This window comes from Phycodurus eques, chromosome 5, assembly GCF_024500275.1.
Source record: "Phycodurus eques isolate BA_2022a chromosome 5, UOR_Pequ_1.1, whole genome shotgun sequence".
NCBI classification, from domain to species: domain Eukaryota; kingdom Metazoa; phylum Chordata; class Actinopteri; order Syngnathiformes; family Syngnathidae; genus Phycodurus; species Phycodurus eques.
Genome location: NC_084529.1, coordinates 5,071,953 through 5,090,540, shown reverse-complemented (window position 1 = coordinate 5,090,540; position 18,588 = coordinate 5,071,953). Strand labels below are relative to the sequence as shown.

General features: G+C 42.7%; 2 protein-coding genes and 1 non-coding gene across 7 annotated transcripts in view; 2 read left to right on the top strand and 1 right to left on the bottom strand.

Moving 5' to 3' along the window:
- The first annotated feature begins 151 nt into the window (after positions 1 to 151).
- On the top strand, positions 152 to 6,478 carry fam185a (family with sequence similarity 185 member A). The gene is made up of 8 exons (XM_061677151.1): positions 152 to 719; positions 1,788 to 1,897; positions 2,188 to 2,277; positions 3,309 to 3,447; positions 4,589 to 4,630; positions 4,709 to 4,804; positions 5,354 to 5,488; positions 5,681 to 6,478. Exons 1-8 carry the CDS (start codon positions 281 to 283, stop codon positions 5,791 to 5,793), a joined length of 1,164 nt encoding a protein of 387 aa, XP_061533135.1. The 5' UTR covers positions 152 to 280; the 3' UTR covers positions 5,794 to 6,478.
- fbxl13 (F-box and leucine-rich repeat protein 13) overlaps positions 5,905 to 18,588 on the bottom strand; it is a 45,667-nt gene continuing 32,983 nt past the window's right edge. For 3 of the 5 annotated variants that reach the window (XM_061677141.1, XM_061677142.1, XM_061677145.1), the window contains 9 exons: positions 18,417 to 18,515; positions 15,090 to 15,210; positions 12,890 to 13,052; positions 12,564 to 12,683; positions 12,188 to 12,311; positions 12,022 to 12,102; positions 11,579 to 11,713; positions 10,813 to 10,976; positions 5,905 to 10,645 (listed from right to left, as the gene is read on the bottom strand). In XM_061677141.1, coding sequence (XP_061533125.1) covers positions 10,567 to 10,645; positions 10,813 to 10,976; positions 11,579 to 11,713; positions 12,022 to 12,102; positions 12,188 to 12,311; positions 12,564 to 12,683; positions 12,890 to 13,052; positions 15,090 to 15,210; positions 18,417 to 18,515 — 1,086 coding nt within the window. In that variant the 3' untranslated portion in view covers positions 5,905 to 10,566. Of the gene's footprint in view, positions 10,646 to 10,812; positions 10,977 to 11,578; positions 11,714 to 12,021; positions 12,103 to 12,187; positions 12,312 to 12,563; positions 12,684 to 12,889; positions 13,053 to 15,089; positions 15,211 to 18,416; positions 18,516 to 18,588 lie in introns of those variants that run through there. The other 2 variants (XM_061677143.1, XM_061677144.1) reach the window with 2 other exon arrangements.
- trnak-cuu (transfer RNA lysine (anticodon CUU)) lies at positions 8,298 to 8,370 on the top strand. The gene has a single exon. It is a non-coding gene; the product is annotated as a tRNA-Lys (tRNA).

Sequence of the window (18,588 nt, the reverse complement as noted above, 5' to 3'; positions counted from 1 at the left end):
ATGCACCTAGTAGCTAACTATCCAGCTGGCTTCTTGCACTACCTACCTCACATAAACCACGTTATCTATGTAGAACGCTACCTAGCTATCTAGGTAGCTTTGTAGGGGTCTACCTAGCTATGTGGCTAGCTCCAAGCGGAAATCTGCGTTTTACGTCATCAGTATGTAGTCGTACGTAACTTGACAGCTCTGGCAACGTCGGTCAACTAAACAAGCCTGTAGCAACGTACTAACGTCAACGTGTAATGTGGTTGAGCCGTAAAGTTGTTAATTATTTACCATGCTGTTGTGGGGCTCGCCAGCTGTGCGGGGCGGCGTCGGACTCGTACACTCCTGGTGTCGGACAGCCAAGCTCCATGGGATCCTGCGGCGTTGCCCTCACGGACGCCGGTGTGTCTTCACGTCTACCGGCAAGTTAGCCAGAGAGGACCGCGAGGACGAGGCGAGCCACCGGCCGCCGCTGAGGGAGTGGAGCCTGGAGGTCAGCCCCTTCAGCACGGTACGGGCACGGCTTTGTTGCAGCATCTCCGTCCGGCCTCTGGACCCGCACGCCTTCCCCGAAGCCGACCGAGCCTTCGTCGCGGTCCACGGAGGGCAGGAGGTGAAGGACGTGGAGGACTTCAGCGTCCACTATGACGACCAGGGCAAGGAGCTCCACATCACGGCCGAGAGGGCTGACAGCAACTTGTCTGTTCACCTGTCTGTACCCGTCAAGAGCAGTGCGTTCACAATGCAATTATGCAGTTGCAATAGAATATCCTGTACACAAACAAACGTTCTTAAATATTCAATGCAAACCTACTGTACTTAAAAAGTTAAATACAACAGAACTGCATTTAAAAATGTACTGTAGGCCTACTTCAAAATTAAAAAAATATATACTGTAAGCCTACTGGATAAGGAAACGTTTAAGCCACTGTAACATTATACATAGTTTGAACATTACCCCAGTGTGCTCAAATATAAGGAAATAAAAATGTACTTAATGATTCAATTAAAATTGCATTGCTCATGAAAGTTAAATAACAATCGTAACTAAATGTTTTTTTTAAAATAACCAAATACTTAAACATTTCATTTAAATGTGTCATACTTAAAAGTTAAATACAACTGAATGTTTTCAGGGGGGAAACAAAATCCACTGGTTTGTCCCTAAGAGCTGTGTTTTTGTAGTAAGATGGCGTGTGAGATGCAGTGGTCTAAAAAACGGAAAATGCGAACAGAAAACATAACCGATACGTGTACTTTCAGTGAAAGGTTAACTTCGTAAACTGAAGGTGGCCTGATGTTGTTAAGTTCGTTGTTGCCATCAAGTGGTGGCGTGCCTGAAGCTCACTTGTAAATCCAATTTTTGCTGGCAACACAAAAGCAAAAAGTCAACCGAGCGACAGCAACTTGTTAGTTGGGGCACTTGCAAGTCGAGGTACAACTGCAAGTGTCAACATAAATATATTTCTACAGGCATGTACAAGCTATGACTATGATCGTGAGTAATATAAATATACAGTGTGTAGTGTATGATACAATGTACAGTGTAAATTGCAATTATTGGAGGATACAAAAAAAGATAGATTATAAAGAATATGCATGTGCACAGTGGTGCAGTGCGATGACTTAACAGTACAGTGAGAATTGCGGTATGAATGAACTTTAGTGCATATGCAGTATATTATGACAAATGCAAATTTGGAGTTTACTTCTGTGTAGGTGTAGGTTAGTCATCCAGGATGGCACAGTCTGATGGACCTGCAATTACTGATTGAGTTGTGTGTGCGCATGTGTCTCAGATCTCTTCATCAGCACCCGTGGCAAAGGCAACGTGCAGGTGAAGAACATGGAGTGTGACGTCTGCAAGGTGCACACAGACGAAGGAAACTGCTCACTGCGTTCGGTCAAGGTCAAGTCTTTTTGTTTTAACACCCAAATGTTCAATCATACCTATTTTATTTCATAGCAGAGATTTGCTAGCTTATTGCAAACATATAATGGGTAATGCCATAGATGGGCTAACAGAAATTAGAATAGACGTTACGGTAAATACGAAACTTCAACTTTTAACACACACGGAGCAGTAACCTATACAAACAAAACATACACAATACTCAAACATATATTCTTTGTGCCCGTATACTGTTAAAAGTAAAACCCATTGCACAGAAACAGTGTTGTTTGTATGTTGTACCTCAGGGCCATCAGGTGGAGGTGCGCTCAGGTGGCGACGTCACAGGCGAGGGCACTATCCATGGCAACGTGGACATCAGCGCTTTTGGAAAGGGAGTAAGTACAACACAGCACAGATGTGTTTTAATAACCCTGTGAGGGGAAATGAACACTATCAGAAAGACTGATAGACATTAGAAACTAAATTCTAATATTTGTTCCATGACATTGTATTAATTTATTCCCAGTAGTCTATTCTGTCCTCATTTCGTTGTTTCTCTTGGCTGCACTAGTTCCAGTGCGCGTATGTGTACGCGATTTGTTTGTCCATTTAGAATCCAGCGTCTTATGTTTTGCCACGTCAATCTAATCTCCTCAGGGCCATCAGAATCAGTAGTTCGGGTACTTCTCACAGCACGCCACCTAGCTCAAATGTGACTTTACCATTTTGTGGAAGGGTATTACATTTTTCTGCCTGTCCCTATTCAACGCTAGCTTAAATAGTTAAACAAAGATATGTAATTTATAGTCAATAAATAGTTTTCGGGCCAATCTAATGAAATAATATGGGATAATATCTCGTGGCACACCTGATGACTCACTGGTTGGCCATCACTGACTTAAACTATATTAGCAATGGGACTGTTTCATTAACTAACCAGATTTCAAGTTCGTCCTCAGAGCTAATGTTAGTATTTTTCCATCCTCTGGTTGGTTGGTCAGAGCAAAACTTGTTACAGCTAACTTTGACTAGCATCACACATCTATAGCGATTTGCACAGATGAATTCATTTGCACAGATGAATTAATCTACATCTCTGGTTACTACATCCTTAGATTTTTTTTGTTCATTTCTGCCAAAAATATTGATCCTGAACTGCTCCTGATGATGTACATGGCACACCTGAATGCAGTTATATTGCATTTTTGTCTAGTATTGGTAGTTTTGATGAATAACGATGTGATCTTGGTGGTATAAAAAGGTGGCTTGGATCTCCACTGAAGGCCCAAGTAGCAAATGCACAGCCCACCACTGGAAGCGAATGAACATTAGAGGGCAGCAGCAGCCTTCAATAACACTGTACTGTGCATGGCTTTGAAGAGTGGGTAAACTCTCCATCACTGTGTGTTGTGCATGTGATGCGCAGGCGGTGCGCGTCAAGAAGCTGCAGGGCACCGAGATGAAGGTCTCCACAGAACACGGCGGCCTGGCAGTGAAGGCCATCTACGCCGAATCCAGCTCCGTCTCTTCCTGCACCGGGAAGGTGGAACTGGGACTTGTGCACGGTGATCCAAACAGATGTGCTTGGTATTGCGTCCACTTAGGGGTGTCAAACCCGTTTCTGCCGGGGGACACGTGGTTTTTGCTTCCCTCAAAAAAAAAACCCAAACAAACAAAATCATACAGTGGTGCCTTAATTTACAAATGCCCCAGCTTGAAAGTTTTTTTTTTTTTCCTGTTTTTGAGCTGTCGTTTGGTTTATCGACCAAAACTTTGACTTACAAGTGATTTGCAGATATTCCGGCCACTAGAGACTAGGAGTTTCAAACCAAAATGGCTGACATCCTGTTCAATTTGGGGCATGGGTCCTTGAGGCGTGATTACGATGCCCACATATTTTCTAGGCATGACACGCACCACTGTAACATGATTGGCTCCTTCGTCACGGAAAGGGCAGGCTACGCAGATGTAACAAGATGACCATTCCAAACATGTATCACATTTGTACGAAATCAATTACTAGCTTCCGATTTGAAAACTAGTTATCCATCAATTTGTGTGTATGTAACAATATGAGGCGATCATACATTCATATGGGTTCACAGCCATTACGGCCCTACAAGTGAAACCATAACTACGATGTGGCCCGTGACAAAAATTAGTTTGACACCCGTGTGATGCAACAGTCAATCATAGTGCAGCGGCGAGTAGCCTGGAGCCAGTAATATTGGACCAGAGTGTGTCCTGCCTAGAAAGTATGTGCGAATCCTAATAATGCATGCTTGAGACTTTTTCGTTGATCGATGTTCACTCAATTTTGTGTCGATTAGTGAAACTGGTGTCGGGGGCTGATTGTTATTTATTTATTTTTTATTTTTTGCCACATCCCCCTAACTTTCCAATGGGGAATAATGAACAGTGTTAAATAAAAAATACAAAAACACTGAACTTGTCAGTCTAAACTAAACATTATCTTTGTCAAGGCAGAATTTCTGATAGATAGTGAAGGGAAAAAAACTCCTTTTCCCAAATGTATTTCTTGGATGTTAGGAATGCATTCATTGTCAGAGTGAAAAAAAATGAATGCGTCACCCGTACAGAATGTAAATTTATCTTCCTGTGAGGCACATGTTGGAAACCATTGCCAGTATCTTGTTTACTGCACTTTTGTCGCTGCACTAACGTTGTATTCCAATCTGTCCAAAGGTGACGCCACTGTGAAGAACATATCAGGCCATACACTCATAGGTAAACATTCTCTGATAGCATCCTATAACGGAATGTTTCATATTACTGATAAAATTTAAGTTTTGCTGCTTTTGTCAGATGGCTCCAATGGCCTCTTGAAGGTTTCCTCTCAAAGCGGAGGCATCGATGTGTACGTGGGAGACGGCGCCAGCTCTGAGGTGCTCAGCCGGGAGGGTAAGATCATGCAAATTGTACAGGTCTTGCGATAATTCAAAATCGCGTGCACTGCATAAACGACCCAAAATCCTTTTGTACGCCTGATGTAAATCAACAACACAGCTAGCAAGGACTTTGCCATGATAGTAAGACCAATAAGTCATTGTATGAGTGGCATGCCTCAGGAATCATGCACAAGTATTGCACACTAAAAAGAGCTCACACGTTCTGATGATGGGATGCCACTATCATAAACTGTGAACACCGTATTCTCAACTCTGGGGGGGGAATCACATTTGAGAATATTTGTGTCCAGGTGAAGGCATGGGGATGTCAGAATGGCAGGATAACGTTTTGGGGGGTGTTGAGCTTGACCATAAGGAAAAAAAAAAGAGTGAGGTCACACCTTCTGACAGATGCATCCCACTATCATAAATTGTGACCACTGTATTCTGAGCTCTAATAGTGGGATGCAACCGTCAGAATGTGTGACTTCACTGTCTGTTCCTTATGGTCAATCCCAAAAACCCATCTCTCCCTTTCATCATCCCTTGATTCTTACCATAGGAGCGGTGTGCGTCCGTGCCCCCTCTTCGCTACGAGCAGAGGTGGAGCTCTGTGGAGCATCGGTTGACGTCAGCCGTGATGTGACGCTGCTCCAGGTCCAGGAGAACACCACTGAAAACCAAACCAGAGTCACTGGTGAGGCCCTAGGATACATACAATAATAGGCTTTCCCCCCCACAGAATGCAGTGTGTGTGTGTTGGGGGTGGGGGGAGCAAGCAAGCAAGCTCTCGTACAGACAATTAAAGCATTTTTAGTCATGGAGGCAGCACTTCATACACTATAGTTTACCAACCTTTACATTCTTTCACACTCTCTATTCCTTTCAGGCTACATGAACTCTGATGGTCCGGTGGAACAGTGGATCCGAGTTAAGACGGAAAGAGGCTCGGTAACCCTGGGGATGCAAAGCTGGTTCCAGTCCCTGAAGCTGGGAGGCTGAAAAGTCACATCGCGGCACTTACAGTGTCACTCACAGACAATTACACCTCACATATTGAATATAACCAATTACAACTGTGAAAACTGAAAAAAAATACACCTGTGTGCTGTCGAATTTGTATTTAATAAAAACATGGGTATTTATTACAGCAACATTATTTTACACTCAACATGAAATATTGCCTTCATAAGTCTTTGCATAGTTCAAATTGCATCAACTAAAGATGCCATAGATTTCCCAACAATGGGATTTAAGTGCCATTTAATTTGAGGTAACCTAACATGATTTAAATATATACACACACACACACACACACACACAATTTGAAGTAAATATAATGACCTCTGCCAAGGAGGTTATGGGCAAAGTGTCGTTTTGTTTGCTGCTTCAGTTGGCAGAATTATTGAAGGTAATTGTTGGGCGGTGGTATGTGGGCCAAGGTAGAATCCATTCAATTTTTGCTGAGGATTGTGGGGGTGGGAGGGAGTGTTTTCATCACTGTCCAATGAAAAATAAAAAAAATTACCATCACTTTTCAATGAAAATCAATTTTTTTTTAAATGTATTAAAACTGTTTGATGAAAATCTCCCTTTTTCCTTCACTGTCAATTTTCTCACGCTTTTTCAGTCGTCAATGAAAAAGTTCAAATGTTCTCAACATTTTGTCATTGCCACCTGTTTTTCCATTTATGTCCAATAAAAACCTCAGTTTTTGAGCCCATAAGAGCCTGACGACATTTGTCAGAATAGGTGAGACTTAATCTCAGGGTTGTGGCTCAGGTCTAAACCGGTCCGCGGTGCCAAGTTTGGGGAACACTGCTGTGCGGGATGGTTCATTCTCTCCATAACTATCCAATGAAAATCTCAGTTTCAATGGAATTCATAGCCTGGCCAGTTTAGTCGGTAGAGGAGACTTAATCTCAGGGTTGTGGGTTAGAACCCCACGTTGGGTGTAATGATTTAATTCCGTGCGGGATCTGATTGTTACACTCTCCATAACTATCCAATGAAAAGTAAAATTTCAAAACAGTTGGTAGAGCATGAGACTCTAATCACACGGTCGTGGGTTCTAACTCGACGTTGGTCGTAATGATTTAATCCCGTGCGGATTCATTCTCCATGACGATCCAATGAAAATTTAAATTGCAACGCAGCATGGTCAGTCGGTAGAACTTGATACTCTTAATCTCAGGGTCGTGGGTTCAAGCCCCATGTTGGGCATAATACTTTATTTAATTCCGTGCGGAATCTGATTGTTTCACTCTCCATAACGATCCAATGAAAAGTTAAATTTCAAGACAATTGCTCGAGCATGAGACTCTTAATCTCAGGGTCGTGGGTCCGAACGCCACGTTGGGCGTAATGATTTAATGCCGTGCACGATATGATTGTTTCATTCTCTCCATAAATATCGACGAAAAATTGCAAAACTGTTGGTAGAGCATGAGACTCTTAATCTCAGGGTCGTGGGTTCAAGCCCCACGTTGGGCGTAATACCTTATTTAATTCCGTGCGGAATCAGATTTTTTCACTCTCCATAACTATCCAATGAAAAGTTAAATTTCAAAACAGTTGGTAGAGCATGAGACTCTTAATCTCAGGGTCGTGGGTTAAAGCCCCACGTTGGGCGTAATACATTATTTAATTCCGTGCGGAATCTGATTGTTTCACTCTCCATAACAATCCAATGAAAAGTTACATTTCAAAACAGTTGGTAGAGCATGAGACTCTTCATCTCAGGGTCGAGGGTTCGAACCACACGTTGGGCGTAATGATTTAATTTTGTGCGGCATCTGATTGTTACACTCTCACCACAACTATGCAATGAAAAGTTTAATTGCAAAACAGTTGGTAGATCTTGAGAATCGTAATCTCAGGGTCGTAGGTTTGAGCCCCGTTGGGCGGATTTATTTAATTGTGTGGATTTATTCATTCTCCATAACTAAAATAGTACGTAGCCCAGCTAGCTCAGCTGGGCTACCATGAGACTCTTAATCTCAGGGTTGTGGGTTCAAGCCCCATGTTGGGCATAATGATTCATTTAATCCTGTGCGGGGTCTGTTTGTTTAATTCTCTCCATAACTATCCAATGAAGTTGTAAAACAGTTGGTAGAGTATGACTCTTAATCTCAGGGTCGTGGTTTCGAACTCCACGTTGGGCGTAATTATTTAATTCCGTGCGGGATCTGATTGTTACACTCTCCAAAACTATCCCATTAAAAGTTAAATTGCAAAACAATTGGTAGAGCATGACTCTTAATCTCGGGGTCGTGGGTTCAAACCCCACGTTGGGCGTCATAATTTATTGAATCCCGTGTGGGATCTGATTGTTTCATTCTCTCCATAACTATCCAATGAAAAGTTACATTTCAAAACAGTTGGTCGAGCATGAGACTAATCTCACGGTCGTGGGTTCGAACCCGACGTTGGGTTTAATGATTTAATCCCGTGCGTTCATTCTCCATAACTGTCCAATGAAAAGTTAAATTGCAAAGCAGCATGTAGCCCAGCTAGCTCAGTCGGTAGAGCATGAGACTCTTAATTTCAGGGTCGTGGGTTCAAGCCCCACGTTGGGCATAATGCTTTATTTAATTCCGTGCGGAAACTGATTGTTTCACTCTCCACAACTATCCAATGAAAAGTTACGTTTCAAGACAGTTGCTCGAGCATGAGACTCTTCATCTCAGGGTCGTGGGTTCGAACCCCACGTTGGGCGTAATGATTTCATTTCGTGCGGCATCTGATTGTTACACTCTCACCATAACTATGCAATGAAAAGTTAAATTGCAAAACAGTTGGTAGATCTTGAGAATCTTAATCTCAGGGTCGTGGGTTCGAACCCCACGTTGGGCGTAATGATTTAATGGTGCGGATTCATTCTCCATTACTATCCAATGAAAAGTTAAGTTGCAAAGCAGCATGTAGCCCAGCTAGCTCAGTCGGTAGAGCATGAGGCTCTTAATCTCAGGGTTGTGGGTTCAAGCCCCACGTTGGGTGTAATTATTCATTTAATCCTGTGCGGGATCTCATTGTTTCATTCTCTCCATAACTATCCAATGAAAAGTTAAATTTCAAGACAGTTGCTTGAGCATGAGACTCTTAATCTCAGGGTTGTGCATCCAAACGCTATGTTGGGCGTAATGATTTAATGCCAATGCACGATATGATTGTTTCATTCTCGCCATAAATATCGAATAAAAAATTGCAAAACTGTTGGTAGAGCATGAGACTCTAAATTTTAGGGTCGTGGGTTTAAGCACCACGTTGGGCATAATAATTTATTTAATTCTGTGCGGAATCTGATTGTTTCACTCTCCATAACTATCCAATGAAAAGTTGGTAGAGCATGAGACTCTTCATCTCTGGGTCGTGGGTTCGAACCCCACATTTGGCATGATTTAATCCCACGTGGGGTCTGATTGTTACACTCTCTCCATAACTATAAAATGGTTGGTAGGTTTGTTCATTCTCCATAACTGTCCAATGAAAAGTTAAATTGCAAAGCAGAATGTAGTCCAGCTAGCTCAGTCGGTACATTTTGAGACTCTTAATCTCTGGGTCGTGGGTTCGAACCCCACATTTGGCATGATTTAATCCCATGTGGGATCTGATTGTTACACTCTCTCCATAAATATCCAATGGAAAGTTAAAATTCGTTATTCATGCTCCATAACTGCCCAATGAAAAGTTAAATTGGAAAGTAGCATGTAGCCCAACTAGCTCAGTCGGTAGAGCATGAGACTCTTAATCTTAGGATCGTGGGTTCAATCTCCACATTGGGTGTAATGCTTTATTTAATTCCGTGCGGAATCTGATTGTTTCACTTCACAGAACTATCCAATGAAAAGTTCAATTTCAAAACAGTTGGTAGAGCATGAGAATCTTAATCTCAGGGTCATGGGTTCAAACTGCGCGTTGGGCGTAATGATTTATTTAATCCCGTGCGGATCCGTTTCATTCTCCATCACTATCCAATGAAAAGTTAAATTGCAAAGCATCTCATATCCCGGCAAGCTCCGTCGGTAGAGCATGGGAATCTTTTCCTCAGGGTCGTGGGTTCAAGCCCCACTTTTGGTGTCATGATTTATTTAATTCCGTCCGGGATCTGATTGTTACACTCTCCATAACGATCCAAGAAAAGTCAAATTACAAAACAGTTGGTTGAGCACGAGACTCTTTATCTCAGGGTCGTCGGTTCGAACCACACATTTGGCATCATGAGTTAATCCCGCACGGGATCTGATTGTTTTATTCTCTCCATAACTATCCAATGAAAGGTTAAGTTTCAAAACAGTTGGTAGAGCATAAGACTCTTAATCTCAGGGTCATGGGTTTGAGCCCCATGTTGAGTGTAATGATTTACTTCATCCCTTGAAAATTCATTTACTCCATCACTATCTAATGAAAAACTCAGTTTTAAAGCATTCAGTAACCTGGCTCGGTCAGTTGGTAGAGCATGAGACTTTTAACCTCAGGGTTGTGGCTTCAAGACCTTGTTCACTCTTTATCTAATCCCTTCGTCCAACATTTTATCCTTCGTACAATGGCAATGCCCCAAAACAATGTTTAACATTCTTCATTGGACGGCAATGCTTTCATCCATTCAAGGGGGCTGAAATGACAAAATTATTGTCTATGGAGGAGGTGGATAACTACGGAGAGCCAAATTTTGAATACTTGGTCCTTGGCGGAGGTCTGCGCGTTACTGAGTTCCATTGAAGCTTCACTGGTGTGACTGTCAATGCCCAGATGACATCCTCTGTGCAGATTGCTTTATCGAAGCCACAATTTGGTTTGTTCGTTGCTGTACTCCCAGTGCTGCACATATGGCTGCAGCCTCATGGCGGCCTCCCTGAAACAAACACAGACACATAAACATACACTACTTACAAAAAAGTTGTGTACTCCTGTTGTGAATTTTGCCGTTCAGTTCCTTGTTAGAGAACTTCTTTAATTTCTTGTTAACATCTAAACATCTGTGTTGCAGGACGACGCAGTACTTTATTTTCCTGTTCTTACTCTGAGATGCGGTTGCACCCGTGCATTGTGATCGACGAGAGCGGCGGGCAGAGCCTCTCGATGTATCTGATGGCGCGATCAGTGAGTGTGCATCCGCTTACGTCCAGCTCTCGCAGGTACTGGGCTGCTCCGTGTGAAAGGCACTGCATTGCCATGTCGGTCATCTGAAAAACAAAACAAAAACAAAACTCGTTAAATTGCACCACCTGGAAAGTTTGAAAACTTAGCCCTCGAGGCTGGTTTCACAGATGGACACGAAATTGGGCGGACATGTCTATCGCCACAGGACGCATCGAAGTCGCAAAGACCCATGCCCAAATTGAACACGGAGTCGGGTATTTTGGTTCACTGCTGCTTTCAGCTTTAATTATTATTCTTTTGACAAATCATTCACCTTTTGGGGGCTTCAACATGCCTGAAAACACTCCAAATTCTGCAAACTAATTTTTCCCGTTTTAATTATTATTTTTTAAATATTAGACACAGTGCCACAAAAGTTGCTCAAGTCGCGTGCCCTGGAAAGATGGAAGAAATTAGTCCCCCAACACCTGTTTCACCGATCGACACCAAAATGTCTATTATGACAGGATGCACAAAAAGCCATTTCCGCCATTTTGTTCTGAAGCAGCCATTTTGGATGAATTTCAGGGCTCATACACCTACTTCGGAATTACGCCGTATTGTTCAAGTTTGATGATGGTTTCGTAGGCCCGTTAATTGGATGTCATTAGATTGTGTATGGCCGGTGAGAGTGTACACTGTATACCTTTGGACAGCCTGCCATCCGCAGCGTGAACAGACCTCTGCAGTAAAATGAAAAAGCTTTGATGGCCTGGTCGGACAGTTCTGAACAGCCTGACACGTCCACGTACTCCAGATCGGTCACATACTTGCACAAATTCTACTCCAGAGAAAACAAATAAAGGCAGTAAATTATGGGCTATTGAACACACTCGTCCAACTGTCTGAAAAAGTGTTCTGTGGTCTGACGAGTCCACATTTCAAATTGTTTTTGATTCAATAAACAACTGTCTGCACCTACTGGAATGATTTGACCTTGGTAACTTTATTTCTTATGTACTGCTGGAAAATATAACAGGGGTATGAAGGGAGGTAGATACAGTACATATGTAGATGCAGTTGGTAGGTATGCAGATACGTAGGTAGTATGTAATAATGTATGTTAATATAGAGACTCAAGGTTTGTACCTCCATACCAACATCAGTGATGTTGATGCATTCGCCAAGAATCAACTTTTTCAAGGGAACCTCCTCGAGCGCCGCCAAGCCCTGAGAATTGAAGAACACAATAAAAACATCTACAAACTCTGCACCGCTTTGGGGGGCGTAAGCAGCATGCAAACAAGGACTGTACATCGTCTTGAATGTTACAGCCGCTGATGTCCAGAGAGGTGATGGAGCTGCCCATCAGACACTCCAGAGCGGCGTCGGTAAGCTGCTCGCAGTAGCTCAGGTTCAGATGGGACAGCCTGGTAAACCTGGTAAGAGATTGACATGACTTTTATGAGAGCGTGTGTGAGAGTAAGAGTGAGTGTGGGAGTGCGTGTAAGTGCTGGAGAATAGGAGTTATGTGAGAGTGAGTTAGAGACTGTGAGAGTGGGAGAGAATTCCTGTGAGAGTGTTAGTGGGACGTGTGAGCGTAAGAGAGAATGGCACAATGTGTGAGAGTTTGAGAGTATATGTGAGGTTTGGAGAATGTGAGCGTATGTGTGAGAGTGAGCTAAGCGTACCTGTGACCAATGACGCTGATGGCCGCGTCAGTGATCTGACAGCAGTAACTCACATTGAGCTCTCGCAGTTTGTTGGCCGAGGGGCTCTCAGCCAGGGTGAAGAGTCCCTTATCCGTCACTCTGGAATGAGACCCGCAGTGAACTTGTGTGGCTAACTAATAATTTAAGACTTAAGGGCTTCTCAAAGTGAGATCCCGTGAACCTGAACTCGGAGGTCCACAAAATAATTTGCCATAAATGACTTGGATGCACATACCTCTTCTTGGACCCAAAACATTTGAGAACCCCCGATATACAGTACAGGACACACGGGGCGACACACGCACTTGCTACAAAGCGAGATGTCCAGGTAGTGCAAGTTCCGGAGGGTGGCCACCGACTTGAGGGCGGTGTCGCCCATCTTGTGGCAGTGGACGATGTGCAGCCTGCGGAGGCCACGCGAGCCGCAGCACAGCGCCTTCCAACTCAGGTGGCTCACGTGGTTGTTACCTGGACACGCAACAACACACCTTTCTTTCAGATCACTTTTAAATGCGTACAGTATGGAAAGCCCCTTTGCGCATTTAGTCCATATTCTTGATATACAGCTTAAAGTCCATGCACTAGTACGCTCTTTGTCCTAGTTGACAACCGCCTGCTACTAGAACTACTAGTGATATTTTAAAATTCTATTAGTTAACATCTAGTGTTGCCCTAGTACTAGTAGCGCACAGATGTCAACTAGTGCACAATTTTGCCTGGCAAGTAACGTGTAGCTGCGCTACCAGTACGCCAAAGTTGTCCTACGAGTGTGCAGAAATGCCAAACAGTAGTGGAAAAAAAGTTAATAATAAGACAAAGTCGTTCGACTAGCGCAACATAGTCGTTCTGCTAGTTTGTTAAATTGTCTTACTAGTGAGGACAAAGAGCGTACTAGTACATGGACCTTTAGCTGCATATCTTCTTCTTCTTTTCCTTTGGGCTTGTCCCGTTTAGGGTCACCACAGCATTTCATCCTTTTCCATGTAAGCCTATCTACTGCATCCTCCTCTCTAACACCAACTGCGCTCATGTCTTCCATCATGACATCCATCAACCTTCTCTTTGGTCTTCCTCTAGCTCTCTTGCCTGGCAGCTCCATCCTCATCACCCTTCTACCAATATACTCACTATTTCTCCTCTGGACGTGTCCAAACCATCAAAGTCTGCTCTCTTTTACTTTGTCTCCAAAATATCGAACCTTGGCTGTCCCTCTGATGAGCTCATTTTCTATCCAACCTGGTCACTCCAAGAGAGAACCTCAACATCTACATTTTCCGGTCGTCTAGTCAGGGCCACCGTCTCTAATCCGTCCATCATGGCTGGCCTCACCACTGTCTTCTAAACTTTGCCCTTCATCCGAGCAGAGACTCTTCTGTCACTTAACACACCTGACACCTTCCTCCACCTGTTCCAACATGCCTGGACCCGTTTCTTCACTTCCTTATCACACTCACCCTTGCTCTGGACTGTTGACCCCAAGTATTTCAAGTCCTCCACCCTCGCTATCTCTTCTCCCTGTAGCCTCAGTCTTCCCCCTCCACCCATCTCATACAGTATATTCTTTCTTTCTTCGGCTAATCTGCATTCCTCTCCTTTCCAGTGCATGTATCTACCCTTCTGTTCCTCCACCTGTTCCCTGCAGATCATAATGTCATCTGCGAACATCATGGTCCACCGGGATTCCAGTCTAACCTCATCTGTCTGCCTATCCATCACCACTGCAAACAGGAAGGGGCACAGGACAGATCTCTGAAGCATTCCCACCTCCATCTTAAATTCCTCTGTTGCACCTACAGCACACCTCACCACTGTTCTGCTGCCCTCATCCATCCATCCATCCATTTTCTGAGCCGCTTCTCCTCACTAGGGTCGCGGGCGTGCTGGAGCCTACCCTCATTCATGACCTGTACTATTCTAACATACTTCTCTACCACTCCGCATGCAGTACCACACTTACTCTCTGGGTACTCTGTCATAGGCTTTCTCTAGATCTACAAAGACACAATGTAGCTCCTTCTGACCTTCTCTGTACTTTTCCATCAACACCCTCAAGGCAAATAATGCATCTGTGGTACTCTTTCTAGGCATGAAACCATACTGTTGCTAGCAAACACTCACATCTGTCCTGAGTCTAGCCTCTCTACTCTTTCCTATAACTTCATCATCAACTTCATTCCTCTATATTTATGACAACTCTGCACGTCACTCTTGTTCTTAAAAATAGGCACCACCACACTGTTCCTCCATTCCTCAGGCATCTTCTCACCCACTAGATTATGTTGAAGAACCTGGTCAAAAACTCCACAGCCACCTCTCCTATATTCTTCCATACCAAAACAGCTTGCCATAAATTCGAGAGAGCATTTATTTGATATTCTCAAAATGCAATATCAACAATATTGAACGTACTAGTACATGAAACCTATGCTGGTTCTTAAGGAAATCAGATAAATGCTCAAACGGCTTTCCATGGTACAACTTAAGAAGTTTGGCGGAGGACCTCACACTCCAAGCTGAAACTCTTCAATTTGGCGACTTCGGCGATGGCTTTGATGCCAGCGTCGGAGAGTTTCCACGCCTCCAGTAGAGAGATGGAGGACAAACAGTGGCATTTAGCCATCAGGGCCTACATGGGACACATAGCACTAGGGTTTCAAAGGGGTGGAAAATTTCAATTGGACGTTAAACTAGGGAATTTTGGAAATATTCCAAATTGATGGTAATTTAGTGGAAATGTATCATATTCAAGGATAAATATAAACATTCTGTTTCGTCATGAGCAGAAATCAATGCAAAATAATACAATTTAAAAGCATTACATTTCAATAGATATATTTATAAGTAGAACTTTTGAAAGTTATAGACCAAACCTTAAATTTTGTTTTGTTATTTTATTTTTCAATTTCTGTAAATCCCTATAAATTCCCCATTAATTATCATGTAAAGATTCCAACTTTTAAAATTCTGGGAATTTTGCAAACTGACATAGCACACATTTCTTCAGACAAAAGTATTGGGACACCTTGCCATGCCACACTTTTCAGTTCCTTTTCATCCCAAAGGTGCTTAAGGGGGTTGGAGTCAGGCCTCCATTCACGTTCTTTTACACCAAGGAGATAGAATATATGCCTGCAAGTATTGTATGTTCTGCTTCTATGTGTTGCTGCGCCATGTGTTCAAGTAGCAGTTGTTTGAAGGTTTAAATTTACTGTAAGATCTATGCTAATGTCTGTTAGCCCATCGATGACATTTTGCATTATAAATTAGTATTAAGCTAGTGGACTTTTGTTAAGACAAAATTAAATGGTTTGGTTGATCATTTTTGTGTCTAAATATAAAACCCCAATTCCAATGAAGTTGGGATGTTGTGTTAAACTTAAATGAAAACAGAATACAATGATTTGCAAATCATGTTCAACCTATATTTAATTGAATACACTACAAAGAGAAGATATTTAATGTTCAAACTGATGAACTTTATTGTTTTTAGCAAATAATCATTAACTTAGAATGTTATGGCTGCAACATGTTTGTCATGTTTACCACTGTGTTACATCACCTTTTCTTTTAACAACATTCAATAAACGTCTGTGAACTGAGGACACTAATTGTTGAAGCTTTGTAGGTGGAATTCTTTCCCATTCTTGCTTGATGTACAGCTTCAGCTGTTCAACAGTCCGGGGTCTCTGTTGTCGTACTTTACGCTTCCTAATGCGCCACACATTTTCAATGGGAGACAGGTCTGGACTGCAGGCAGGCCAGTCTATTACCCGCACTCTTTTACTACAAAGCCACGCTGTTGTAACACGTGCAGAAAGTGGTTTGGCATTGTCTTGCTGAAATAAGCAGGGGCGTCCATGAAAAAGACGTTGCTTGGATGGCAGCATACATTTCTCCAAAACCTATATGTACCTTTCAGCATTAATGGTGCCTTCACAGATGTGTAGGTTACCCTTGCCATTGGCACTAACTCAGCCCCATACCATCACAGATGCTGGCTTTTGAACTTTGCGTCCATAACAGTCCGGATGGTTCTTTTACTTTTTGGCCCGGAGGACATGACGTCCACAATTTCCAAAAACAATTTGAAATGTGGACTCGTCAGACCACAGAACACTTTTACACTTCGCATCCGTCCATCTTAGATGAGCTCGGGCCCAGAGAAGCCGGCAGCGTTTCAGGGTGTTGTTGATAAATGGCTTTTGCTTTGCATAGTAGAGTTTCAAGTTGCACTTAGGGATGTAGCGGCGAACTATATTTACTGACATTGGTTTTCTGAAATGTTCCTGAGCCCATGCGGTGATATCCTTTACACATTGATGTCAGATTTTGATGCAGTGCCGCCTGAAGGATCGAAGGTCACGGGCATTCAATGTTGGTTTTCGGCCTTGCCGCTTTCATGCAGTGATTTCTCCAGATTCTCTGAACCTTTTGATGATATTATGGACTGTAGATGATGAAATCCCTAAATCCTTGCAATTGTACGTTGAGGAACATTGTCCTTAAACTGTTGGACTATTTTCTCACGTACTTGTTCACAAAGAGGTGAACCCCGCCCCATCTTTGCTTGTGAATGACTGAGCAATTCAGGGAAGCGCCTTTTCTACTCAATCATGGCACCCACCTGTTCATGATTAGCCTGTTCACCTGTGGGATGTTCCAAACAGGTGTTTGATGAGCATTCCTCAACTTTCTCAGTTTTTTGCCACCTGCCCCAGCTTTTCTGGAACATGTTGCAGCCATCAAATTCTAAGTTAATGATTATTTGCTAAAAACAAAAAATTTTATCACTTTGAACATTAAATATCTTTTCTTTGTAGTGTATTCAATGAAATATAGGTTGAGCATGATTTGCAAATCATTGTATTTTGTTTTTATTTATGTTTAACACAATGTCCCAACTACATTGGAATTAGGGTTGTACAACGCTTAGTTCTATTTTGTTTTTACGTCAGTTTTACATTACACTTCGACTGGGAGCGGGCATGCGTTGTCTTTTATTTGGAGGACTATGCAAGCAAAAGTGAGAACAGATGCTAAGGAATACTTAAAAAGTCCGTTATAATAAGTTCATGCGTGTTTCCATTTTACATGTGTTTAGAACATGGAGTGTTAAAACTATTCAAGAAACTGTCTTTCGATATGGCTTCTTCGTATCGCAGATTACCACCAATTGTGGATGGGTATGGAACATATACCACACAATAAATGGGGTTCACTGTGTTCCACCTTTGGCTCAAAGTCAGCTAGGATACGCTCCACCTTTCCGATGAATCTGAACAGGATAAGTGGTACCAATTGGATGGTCGGATAGAATTTTAGTGTGATTTACAGGATTGTCCCAAGACTGTTGTCTGTCTATAGCAGGAGTGTCTAGAGCTTTCTTAATTGGCAAATAAATGATTTACAATGAAAATAGTCACAAAATTTCTCTTCAGAAGGCCCCAGTGAGTAATGAGAATTTAGTTCCGAAGCAAAAATGGTCTGCACCACCTTGTGCTCCGTGTCAAGGTCCAATTTGCGAGCATATCACATTAATGATCCTCAAGTAAAGACTGTTTTAAAGATTGTCAGCCCACGACACACTGCTCTTGTTTAGGCTCAGAAAGTGGTATCTGCTCAATGCAGGGGTAGATCTCGTCTCGTGGTATAGTATTTCAGTTCTTCAAATAAAATACATAATAGCAAAATATAATTGCCTAATGAAAATAAATTGAACTTGAAAAATCTCAAAGTGGTCCTTGCACCCTTCAATTTTTCTGTATGCGGCCCTTGGAGGAAAAAGTTTGGACACCCCTGGTCTACAGTGACCTTGAAATTAAACAAACGTACAGAGATGCAGTTGTCTGACAGGCCGTACACGTCGTTGAGCAAAACCTCCCTGAGATAAGGGCACGCGTCCGAGATGTAACCGAAGCCCGTCGCCGTCACCTACGAGAGAGACGGAGAACAAACGTGTCTTCACTGGAATGTGAATCATCCCCGTGGATCCTTGCTCCTCACA